Source organism: Eptatretus burgeri, chromosome 10 (assembly GCF_056783735.1).
Source record: "Eptatretus burgeri isolate ZD-2024b chromosome 10, Ebu_testis_v1, whole genome shotgun sequence".
Lineage (NCBI taxonomy): Eukaryota > Metazoa > Chordata > Myxini > Myxiniformes > Myxinidae > Eptatretus > Eptatretus burgeri.
In genome coordinates, this window is record NC_140970.1 from 46,073,739 (window position 1) to 46,086,134 (window position 12,396).

The following is a 12,396-nucleotide window of genomic DNA, read 5'->3' on the forward strand; positions in this document are numbered from 1 at the left end:
TAATTGAAAAGTGAGGTTGCAGGGCAAAAAGCTGACATAGTGAGAGTGAAACAACATGTAGGCACAACAAGCAAATGAATAAATGAAGAGGAAAAAAAAGGAGAGAAATGAGGGAAGGAAACAGCAACCAGCATGTTGGAGGGCTCAGTTGGAAGGAATAATGGGGGTAGAAAAGAAATGTAGGTCAACAAAGGAGATGACATGATATGGTGGTGCACTGCTAACTTGAAACCCTGGGGGGAAGAGTGTGACAGAACAGCTTCAGGAAGGCAGTTTCACAAATGGGGAAAAAAGAGCAACAAAAGAGTGGAGGTAGTCGGTAAACCTGGATTTGGGGAATTTTAACCATGAGAGCTCAATGCTCGTGTGGGTTCTGGAGGAGCCTCGGGTGGGTCAGAAGGCTGAGAGAGCACAGGGAGCAAGACTGGAGGAAAGGTTGAAGGAGACAGAGCAGCCACAAACCTGCCAACGATGCAAGAGCATTATGCCTTACACTTCTGCCTCATTGGGGGAGATACCAATAATGTTTTAAGCTTTACGTTCCACAGAATTAAGGAGAGGCAGATATGATGTGGGCATGCCAGCCCACAGAGAAGAGTATCTCGATCTGCTTCTTTCATATGTAGCATATGGCTGTGTGTAGCATCATTTGCTGGGTGCAGCTGTGCCACTGAAGCAGTCCTCCATCTTTATATTTCTGCAGGTATGCAGCATAAGGCCCGAACAACAGCTTTCCACCCTTTCCCTCTTGTACTACATGTTGTTCTTCAATATTAATTCCATCTTCATTATATCCTTCTCCACTGTTTGCTTTCATCTGGTTCTGGGTCTCCTCACTAGCCGTTTACCGTTTATCCTGCTTTGGCATTTTTTTTTCCACTTATCTTTCCTACTCCATTCTTTCACCAAGTCCAAACCATTTCCACCTAGATTTATGTATTCTTGTATTTACTGGATTTTGTTCAGCAGGAATTACGAGAGAATAGTACTTCACTGAACTAATGAGAAAGGATTCTCAGCTGTAAAACAATAATAATGTCAGATTAACCTTAAAGGCATACGAGAAGCCTAAGTGCAACTTCATAATGAGCAAAAATTGAAAATAAAAAGCGCAGCTTTCAGGTGCAAATGCATTGCACTGTAAACACAACACTTAGCAAACAAGTGTTGAACAAACAAAAGAACAACCACACTGAGAAACCAGTAGATGCAGGGAAGGCTGGTTCATAGATGTGCCAACACCAACATGAAGGTTACAAAAAATATAAATTGAAATTGCTTTGGCCTTATGACAAAGTCAATGACAATCCAGAAGCAGCATCGCTTTCCACCACACATGATGCTCATTACAAGAAATGGTCAAAAGCAGCAAACAAGTTCGACAACCATCAAGCAAATGGCAGCTAACATCATTATGCTGAAGGTTCTTTTTTGTTTAAGGTACAAAACGTTTTTTTCATCAGGAATCTCACCTCATCAAGTATTCACATGGAGTTTGCTTCTACAAAAGTACACTCATGAGGAATGGGATTCCAACAGCAGTTGAGCAGCATAATCTCAGTACAAAACCAAACATGCAAGTTACAAAATAATGGAAAGGGAAGAACAGACGGAGGTGGGGAGTGTGAGCATAAATAGTGTGAATTTTTGTTTAACCAAGTCGTAAAACTTGCACACTCCAATCGCGATGGCTTTATAAAACAGGTTTTAAAGGGCTAATGTGATACATTGCTGAAAAGGTAACTTGCTTACAGTTAATTCAATATTCATTAGAGGATGGAAATGAGGTCATTTGAAAAGACTGGAGTTGAAAAGAAAACAAAAATGAGAAGTGGCAGAAGCACCAGAAATGTCACTTGTGGAGAGGGTGAGGCAAAAAAATTCCCGACTGGCATACATAATAAATAGACACGTTTCAAATCGGTGGCGAAAAAAAAAACACTCATCCTCCTCAATATTAATAAGGCAGCAATGAAAGAAATGCACTCGCTTTTGTTATAAAAAATAAGCATCCACTGTGAATATAATGAAAATAAGCATCCACCCACCTGAGGAGGGAATCGAGGGCTTTGTTGTATTTAGTACCTGACTCTCGTTGTCCTGTTGGGGCCAGCCATACTTGCTTTAAGAACCCTAAGGCCACAGCAGCTGGCAATGTACAAAAGAGGTAGAGAAAACAGGCAAATGGGATAAAAAAAAAATCAAAGGAAAAAAAAATGATGAAAAGAACAGAAGAAAGGAAAACAGAAGTTAAAAAAACAAGGAGAAAAATACATCAAACATCATATCCATGGTTTTAGTAACTTTGCTGTACGCAGTTAAAGGGTTAGCCCATATTTACAAGATTTATGTGCATGAGCAACTGCCTTGAGTGGTCATGTGACATGGAAAATTGCTTACGATTGGGTTATTCAGTCATGAATATTAATGATGTGGGTCATGCAGTTATATATTGTGTAAGATAGTTGGTCACGTGACATGTATGATGTTTTCGATGAAGAAGGCAAATTTTGCACAGAAGGGATTCAATACTCATATATTTTGGGAATGCCAATAAATAGTTGTAAATATCAACAAAATGGCCGCCACTCAGCGATCTTTGTTCAGATTGCAAAAAAAAATAAACTAACTGAAATGGCTGCCAGTCGGCAGTCTTTGGTCTGATGACAAAACAAAATTCTTCTGCATATGTGTACTCTCGTGTGTTGTCTTTCTGCCAAGTTTGAACAAAATGGCCAACAGTCAGTCATCTTGGATCTGATCTCAGGGGTGGTGGGGGGTGGGGGGATGTGCATATGTAAGCCATTATTCATGATCTGTGTGACAAGTTTGAACAAGATCCATGAATGTATGTCCGAGAAATGGTTGGGGACGTGTTCAACATCAGGGGGGTTTTTTTTCAACTAAAATGGCCGCCAGGCGGCCATCTTGGATCTGATCTCAAAACAAAATGACATGCTGATGTAAACCTTCCGGTTCCGGTTTTGAGCGGCAAGAGGTCTCCTTCGGGGCTCCCTGCTGATGTTCTCAAAGTTAAGTTCCGGTTGTTATTTGTCCCGTTTTAACTGTTTAATTTTCTCACCTACATGTTAATGTGTGTTCCTAGTTCGGTTTTGTTTCAAAAATCGTGCTATTTTGTGAGTATTTATGTCGACGTTCTTACTTGGTGTTTGAGGCCTAGTCCTAGGCTTGAGGCCTACCGGTTCCACTCGGTGTTCGATCGTTTTTTTTTTTGTTGTTGTTTGTTTTTTCTCCCCATTACCTTCAATTTCTATCCTCCCCATTACCTTCAATTTTCATCCTCCCCACTTTCCAAACATCCCCCATTCTCCCAACTAATCTCTTTCTTATCTCAAAAAAATATATATATATACCCAACAACAACAACAACAACACGCTCACCTTCTCCCGATTCTGCTACTTCTTCTTCCTCTTAACTTCCTCCTCGTCTTCCTCGATTTCTTTTTTTTTTTACACTTCCATGACCTAATCTGTTGAACTCTCTCACATTAATATTAACAGCAAAAACGATCTCATAATGCTTCATCTTCCTCTCTCACACATGTGGTACTCTTTACTGTTTCACAATGCACTACTCTTCTGCTATTTTAACAGACTGCTCTCATTTCGACCTCTCCTTCATTCCTTGCCTAAAAAATCCAACTATTACAGCGCTTCTTCTCTCCATGCTCTGAATTCGCCTTCATTGCATCCATCAAGAATTGTGTTAAATCGCATCTCTGACCTAAAACTTTTAAAAACCACAGTTTGCCATGGATGCTCGCTTTCCATCAACCATTCTTTTTTTCCAACTTCAGTGCCAACTCACCCCCCTCACCCCTCACTCTCACTCTCCAATCAACCATCCCACTCTTCTCCTCCAAGCCTCCCTCTCACCTCTTTCAAAAATTCCCCCCTCACCTTTCTCCCACCTTTCATCCCTTCACTCTTCCTTCTCTAAGTTGCCCCCCCTCTCATCCAACAACCTGCCTCCCTCCACTGCCCTCTCACCTCCATCTCTTCACTCCACCTCCTCAAATCCTCAACTGCCATCTTCCTTGTCTCTTGTCCCCCTCTCTCCCAGCACCACAGAGCCTTTTCTCCTCCTCATTCGGCCCCCTCCCCTCGCTATTCTGCAATACCCTACACTCCTTCAGCAACCCTCCTTACCTCCCCCCCTCATCCCTCGTCCTACCCTCCCCCGCCCCCTCCACCTCCTGCACCCAAAGCCTCCTCCCCTACCTCTTCATTAAAAGTGTGGACCTCAAATATCCGGGGCCTTCGCTCAAACCTTTCAGATCTTTCCCCTACAGGTTGCCACTGACAAACCAGACATTATCTGCCTACCAGAAACTTTCCTCTCCCAAGGCGTGTCTGACTCCCAAGTATCTCTCCCTGGTTACTCCTTCTTACGGTATGACAGACCTGAGCCTCGTCCTGGTGGAGGTGTTGCTCTCTTCATCAAAGACTCTATTCCTCACTCTCCCTGCACTGCTCTCACTCCCCCACACCCCCAGGAATACCTCTGGCTTCGGCTTCCCCTCCACTCCCACCTCATGTTTATATGTGTACTGTACCGTCCACCGAACAGTGATGACTCCATCTACACCTCACTCTCCGAAAACATGGACCATCTTCTATCTTCTCATCCAAACTCTCTCTTCCTCTTATGTGGCGACTTCAATTGTCATCACGCCAGTTGGCTAGGTGTGGGTACCTCTCTCACCTGCCATGGGACATCAGCAAAAGCTTTCTGTGACTCATTGGGACTGACTCAATCGGTCAACTTCCCGACGCGGATCTCAACCAATGGTACTCCATCTCTTCTGGATCTGATTTTGACAAATTTCCCTGACAATATCTGCTGCTCTTCCTTCGCTCCAATTGGTTCTTCTGACCACGTCCTTGTTAAAGTGGACATCTCTCTGGCTGTTATCAGAGAACCACCTCACCGCCGTCGAGTCTGGCATTTCACTCAAGCCGACTGGCAGGGTCTCCGAGCAGCCATCAAACTTACAGACTGGTCTCCTATCACTACTTTCTCAAACATCAACTCATCCTGGGAATTCTTTCAAAGAAACTTGCTCTCCCTCATGCACAGATTTATCCCCTCTCGTGTTCAGTTGTCTTACCCTTCCTCCCGCCCTTGGTTTACTGAAGCTTGTGGCGAGGCAGTTGTCCTGAAACAACTTGCCTTTGCCTCATGGAAAGCAAACCCAACTGAGGAGCAATCTCAGTTCTTTCCACAAAGCTCGGAACAAGTGTGTATCTACCCTCAGGAGAGCCAGAAAACAACATCTTTCTCATCTCAAGTCTGAACTCTCAAACCTCTCTCCCTCCTCAAAATCCTGGTGGCGTTTAATCAAATCTGTTTCTGGTGTATGTTCCCCCTCCATCCCCTCCCTTACCTCAAATGGCCGCACTGCTGATTCCACACGTGATAAAGCTGAATGTCTAAACTCGGTGTTTGTAGCTAAATCTTGTGTCCCAAACCCATCACTATCTCTACCCACTTTACCCAGTCGCACCCAACTGTCCCTGGACTCTGTATCCTTTTCTCCTGACAAGGTGGAGAGCTTGCTTTCAAACCTCGAGTCAGATTCTGCAACTTCGGTCCAGACGGCATCAGCCCACGTGTCCTCAAAGCCTGCTCTTCTGCTCTTGCTCACCCTCTCTCTGTTCTATTCACCCTCTCATTTTCCCAAGGTCATCTGCCATCTGCTTGGAAATCTGCTAACATCACTGCCCTGCATAAAAAAGGTGCAAAAACAGATCCCTGTAACTACAGACCAATCAGCCTTCTCCCAATCATCAGCAAGGTTATGGAATCCATCATCGCTTCAGACATGAAATCCTTCCTCTTCTCCAATGGCTTGATTTCCAATCATCAATTTGGTTTCAGACCAGGTCACTCTACCCTGGATATGCTGCTACTGCTCTCCCATCAATGGATGGAGGTCCTCAATGCCAGATAGGAAATCCGAGCCGTATCCCTGGACATATCACGTGCTTTTGACACAGTCTGGCACCCTGCACTACTCACCAAACTCTCTTCCCATGGTATTCAAGGCCATCTCCACTCATGGCTCGCAGACTTCCTCTCCTGTCGCAGTCAACGTGTGGCCCTAAATGGAGTTCTTTCATCCCCTCTTCCTGTGCAGGCTGGAGTTCCTCAAGGTAGCGTTCTGGGCCCTGTTCTTTTTCTGGTTTTCATCAATGATCTCTCGGACTCTCTGGAAAATCCTCTATTTCTCTTTGCCGATGACTCCACCCTCTGCCGTACCATCTGTCATCCCTCAGACCGGCAAGCAGCAGCTTCTTCGCTCACTGCAGATCTGGATAAAATCACAAACTGGTCCAACACGTGGAACATGTCTTTCAATCCACACAAATCTCACACTCTCACTATGTCTCTTCGAAAGGACCGTTTACAAAACCCCCCATCCACTTTCTCAACAATCCTCTGGAAGAAGTCTTTTCTTTCAAGCTTCTGGGTCTCACTATCTGCCATGACCTTTCCTGGGAAAGTCACATTTCCAACCTTGCCTCAAAAGCCAGTCGCCGACTGAGAATCCTCCGTCGTGCAAAGTCCTTCCTCGGCCCTCTTGAGCTCCTGACTACTTACAAAGCTTTTGTCCGTAGCCTGATGGAGTACTGCTCTCCCCTCTGGGCTGGTGCTCCTGCCTCCCACCTTTCTCGGCTTCACGCTGTCGAAACCAGGGCTTTTAAGATCATTGGCATCTCCCGCAATGAAGCTGAGTCTTTGGGCCTCTCACTCAATCACCGCAGGTTGGTCGGTGGTCTTTCTGTCTTCTACCGACTCCTCTCCAGCCTTGCCCCCCTGCTCTCTCTGCGATTTGTCCCAACCACATTTCCACAGGGCGCTCAAGGTCCGCCAACAACCCCCTTCTGGTAAAACTACCAAAATCACGAATCACTGCTCATCTTCACTCTTTCATTCCTCTTTTTTCCCGCCTTTGGAATAAACTTCCTCACTCTATTCTTTCCCATTCTTCCCTCCAGGCTTTCAAAACAGCTGTTCACCACCACCTCTTATCTTCCCCCATCCAAATCCTCGATCTTTTCTACCCCCGATAATCCACCCAAGCCCACTTCCTTCATTTCTCCTGCTTTCCTTCCTGAAAGTCCCTGTAATGTCCATCTTCTCTTCGCCATGTTCCCCGTCCCATCCCCATCCCTCTCCCTTCCACAGTTCACCTAATGTGTCTGTTCCCCACTGTTTTGTCCCTTCCACTCCCGCCCCTCTTGTCTCATGCCTCCTTGCTGTGAGTTGTGTGTGAGCTCTCATACGAGCCTCGACCAAGGTATACAAAAAAAAAAAAAAAAAAAAAAAAAAAAAAACATCATTCATTATCTGTGTGCCAAGTTTGAACAATATCGGTAAATGCATGTCCGAGACATGGCTGCAGACGGACGGACGGACGCACGCAAGCATGGACGAAACCCAATCCATAAAACCCCGTTTCGGACCAAGTCGAACGGCAGCGAATAATAATAGTCCAAGAGCATTAGGGTTTAACCTGGACATTTTTGGTAACAAGCTGATTTTTTTCAGGAAAGGTCCAGGAATGTGTGTGAAATAACATACTAAAAGTCCTCATTAATCCTCCTTGAGCGTTTTCCGCAATCCAAAATGGCGTCCAAAATAGCCGCCATTTCCTGTTTTTCTCATAACTTTGCAAGTAGGTTTACCTATAACACATTTTAAATGTCTACACATATGTTTTGAAGTATAAGGAACTCAATACAATACATATCGGAAGATTTTGAAACACACAAAAACGAATAAAACCGCTTAAGCTCTTTCAGAAATCCAAAATGGCGAGAAATTGCTGCCGTTTCTGGTTTTACACCAAGGTACTTCAACACGCACTTTAAATGGCTTAATATATGTTTTGCGACTCAATGAAATGAATCATATACTTATTGGGAATTTTTCAAAAACACGCATTTACCAATAAAAACACTTGAGCTCATCCTGAAATTCAAAATGGCGCCCGAAATGCCCCTTTTCCTGTTGTTGTTTTCTCATAACTCTGCAACTAAGTAACCCAATAAAGCACACTAAAATGTCTTTATATATGTTATGGGAGTCAAGGAATCTAGACAAATTCTTATTCGCAGATTTGAAACACGCATATCTATACCAATAAAACTACTTGAACTAGTCCCAAAATCCAAAATGGTGCCAAAGATGGTTGCAATTTCCTGTTTTTCTCATGACCCTGTGACTAAGTTACCTCAATATGCACTTTAAATCTCTAAATATATTATGTCTTGAGAAATAAGGAACTCATTCAGATACTTTGAAGTACAAAGGAAACAATAAAACCGCTGAAGTTCTTTCTGAAATTCAAATGGTGCTCAAAATGTCCGCCACTTATCAACACACTGCTGTTTTAGCCTGTTTCAAGAGGCAAAGACATTCAAAACAAGATCATGCTAGAGATTCAAACCTCAAAAGTTTCAGATGAATCTTTACCTTACGCATGCACACACCTAGTTGCATCAGTCATTGTCTTCATCGTCGGATGCTGTATCTTCAATGTTGATGTCCTCTGAAGTTGGGGTAATATCATCGTCGGCATCTATAAGAGTTGGTGCTGTCTTGTTGCAATTGAGACCACTGCATTTACTGCACATTGAGGTACAAAAGAGCCCAAGTTTCTTGCAGCTACATGTCATGCTTCTGCAACCATCTGGTTTACACGCACATGCCACCATGTTCAGCAAAGTGTCGGGTGCAACAGCAATGTCTGTTTCTACCCGGGTAAGAGTCCCGTCCTGAAATCGCCAGCCCCATTCTGTTGGAGATAAGGAGTTACCCATCCATTCCTGGACGGTAAGATAGGCGCGATATGAATGTTGCTTTGCTGCAGCACTAGTTGGAGGTAGACTTTCTAGCTGAAAGGATGAACTCAGGGAACTGCGACCGATTGCCCGTTTGTATGCGATGTGACGGTAGTAATCAAGAGATTCAAAACTGCTGGCTCCATAAAGCTTAAGAATGAAGCCTTCCCCAGCTTTTTCCACCTCGTCATGGGTGCTTCCACTGTTTGTGAAGGTATCCAGCAAGTCGTAGTCCCGCTTCTTGTGCACCATGTTGAAAGCTTTACGCTTGCCCTGACGATAGATCGCAGAGACCGTGTCACATCCCGTCACAGCATGAAGAAACATCAAGTGATTTCTTGTGTCCCCTATGGCATGCTGAATCTCATGAATGTTGAAGACCGTGACAGGATTACTGCGGCATAGCATGTACACATCTGTGGAAGAGGTTGCCCGAGCAACTAGCATTACCAGTAAGTCTGTGTCCGTACCAACGACAGCAACTGGCACATGTTCTGACTCTGCCAGTGCTAGTGCTGTGGAGACAATCAGGGTGTCGGCGTCTGCTTCTGCCTGGACTTTTGGAAGAACTCAAGAGGTCTTATTGGTACTTGCGTGCTTCAGCATCTCTTAAGATGTATTCTAATGAGTTCCTCATACTTCAAAACATATATGTAGACATTTAAAGTGTGTTTTGGGGAAACCTGCTTGCAAAGTTATGAGAAAAACAGAAGAGGCGGCCATTTTGGACGCCATCTTGGATTGCGGAAAACGCTCAAGGAGGATTTATGAGGACTTTTAGTATGTTATTCTAGACATATTCCTGGACCTATCCTGAAAAAATCAGCTTGTTACCAAAAATGTCCAGGTTAGGGCCTATTTTGACCTAATGCTCTTGGACTATAAAAGAACAGAGACAAAGAAACAGATGTAACCAGACAAACAAGGCATTGGGTGTCATTCTAATGAGATAATGTCGTTATGCTTGATGGACAAATTCAGGGAAAGAGTTACAATTTCTTCATATGGAGCAGACAAATGATGCGTCAGCATTACAACTTCATGAAAAAAGCAATGCCTGAAAGTGCAGTTATCACCTTGCTACAAGAAATATATTACATGCAGGTGAACCAACTGACCTGTTTTAGAGCAACTGAGATGTGGAGTTGAGGTTCTTTCACCTAAAGCCACAAGAATATTTACAAGCATGACAGCAGAGGAGCAGCTGGGTAATGTTTTTGCAAACACTTGCAGGTATGAAAAGGTAGGCCTACAGTGGGGTGCGAGAGCAAAACAACATAGCGTTAACCTGTTTCCATGCAAAACACTGACAAAAAAATAGATGGGATTTGTTATATATCATAGCAGGAAGAAGTAAAGGTGAAGAAGAGAGAGGAAAGGGAAGGAATAATAGCAAATGAAAAATTTAACATTAAAGGCAGTTCAGAACACAAAAAGAAAGGTATGTTAAATTCCAAACTCTGACAAAATTGGCTTGCATGCTTTCAGGAGCACAGGTGCACAGCTTGCTGTTTGCCACAAAGGTCACATGAGCCATGTGCTGGGAGAGGTACAAGCCATCGCATCGCATCATGAGCGATAAGAAAAAAAAAAAAAAAGAGAAAAGAAAACTGAAAAACATTGGGGGTAAAGGGGATATCCTGAAACTGATGGGCTACCAAAAAATGGGGTACTATCTGATCCTAGCAAATCCATTAGTGATTCATACGTTATATGGTACACTGCATAACAATGAATTTAGTGAATGTAAAAGGCATGCTGGCAGAAGAAATTGTAACAAGTATAGTACAGCATCACCAAACTTAATTAACATGTTGTACACACTCCCCCACATCCCAAAATATAGTAAGGGTGGGGGGGGGGAGTGGGTAGGATGGTAAGGTTGATGCTACCTCGGGTGCAGTTTGGGCAGTGGTGCAGAATTGAGAGTCATTAAGGTAATATGAGAAATTAAATTAGTCAGCAAAACGAGCACAGGTCGAGGTGAATGATGAAAATTTATGGTTAATCAGTTAACAACGGTTACTAAGGCTATCCTGAAGACCACAAAGACAATCTGGGAATCACTTTGCTTTGGGAGAAGGCTTGTGTCCAAAGCTTGATATGTAGTAAAAAAAAAACTTCAAGAGTGATGTAAGGTCTTGATCCATTACCCAGGCAACAGAGAAAGCGATTTTTCTAGAACGAATAGCGTTAGTTAGGGCTCAAAAGCACACACACAAAAATACTTTAATCAGCTTTACAGTCATATTTCATGTGGAATATTGTTACTACAATCAGTAAGAGGACAAAATATTTCCTCACCGAGTTGCAGGATTTTTAGATCCTCGTGGAGGATCTCTAAGTATTACTCACGTTGTTGTTCTTCATCTTCTTCTTGCGGACTTTTTTGTTTCACAGCCTACAGTTTTCATCGAAACTTCCTGAAACTTGGCATAAAGAGGGTGTCCCAAAAAAAGACAACTTTTAAAATGCTTCGTTTTATCCTAAAAAAGCAGTAATTTTGTCATTAATGCTTCATTTCTTGTTTCAGAGATCCTGAAGTTTATTTTGATACCAAGCAAGCACCAGAAAAATGCCAAGACTGACCGTTCAACAACGGCCGAAAATTGTTGAACTTTGGCACCAGACGAAAAGTGTCATACAGGTGCAACGTCTTTACTCGAGACATTTCGGTATCCACTTGTGCCATGCACCAAACTTTCAGACAATAAAGTGCACCATCGCAAAGTTTACCACTGTGGGAACCATCTGTGACCTCGACAAGGGTCACAGTGGTCGGAAGAGGACAGGGTGTAGTGAAGAAAATGTGGAAATGGTGAGACAGGCGGTCGTTCAGAGTCCAAAGAAATCGATTCGACGACTTTCTGCCGAGACAAGCATTCATAAGAGCACCGTTCAGAGGATCCTTCGCCAAGACATTCATGCCTTTCCATACAAAATTCAAACGGAAACGGTGCTTACTGATCAACACAAACGCAAACGACTAGACTTTGCAAATTGGTTCTCAGGAAAGTTGGAGGAAGATGCAGACTTCCTCAAAAAACTTCACATGACGGAGGAATGCCATGCTCACTTGTCCGGGGAGGTAAACAAGCAAAACTTTCGAGACTGGGGAACTGAAAATCCTGGTAATGCATCAACTGAACTGGTGCCTCGATCTGTTATCAAAGTCACCATGTGGGTGGCGGTTGGTTGGTATGGGATAATTGGTCCATACTTCTTTGAAGATGACCAGGGACGCACTTGCACGGTAAACCAGAGGAACTATCGCGAAATTATTCAGGAATTATATCTGCCTGAGCTACGTACTCAGGCCCGTAGGAGAAACAACCTAATCCAGATGAGAACCCAGTGGTTCCAGCAAGATGGGGCACCGCCCCATACAGCCAGGGAAACAAGGCGTTTTCTCCACCAACATTTTGAGGGCCGCTTTGTCTCCCTCTACGAAGACATTGAGTGGCCACCGTATTCCCCTGACCTTACTCCTCCAGACTTCTTCTTGTGGGGGTATCTCAAGGACAG

At 43.7% G+C, this 12,396-nt stretch overlaps 1 protein-coding gene across 6 annotated transcripts in view; it reads right to left on the reverse strand.

The window, feature by feature from the left end:
* FANCD2 (FA complementation group D2) overlaps positions 1–12,396 on the reverse strand; it is a 273,881-nt gene that overhangs the window by 94,040 nt on the left and 167,445 nt on the right. For all 6 annotated transcript variants that reach the window (XR_015062404.1, XM_085898104.1, XM_085898102.1 and 3 more), the window contains 2 exons: positions 9,990–10,120; positions 2,049–2,148 (listed from right to left, as the gene is read on the reverse strand). Coding sequence is in view for 5 of the 6 variants with exons in the window: in XM_085898104.1 (XP_085754230.1) it covers positions 2,049–2,148; positions 9,990–10,120 (231 nt within the window). In the remaining variant the exon portion in view is untranslated. The remainder of the gene's footprint in view (positions 1–2,048; positions 2,149–9,989; positions 10,121–12,396) is intronic.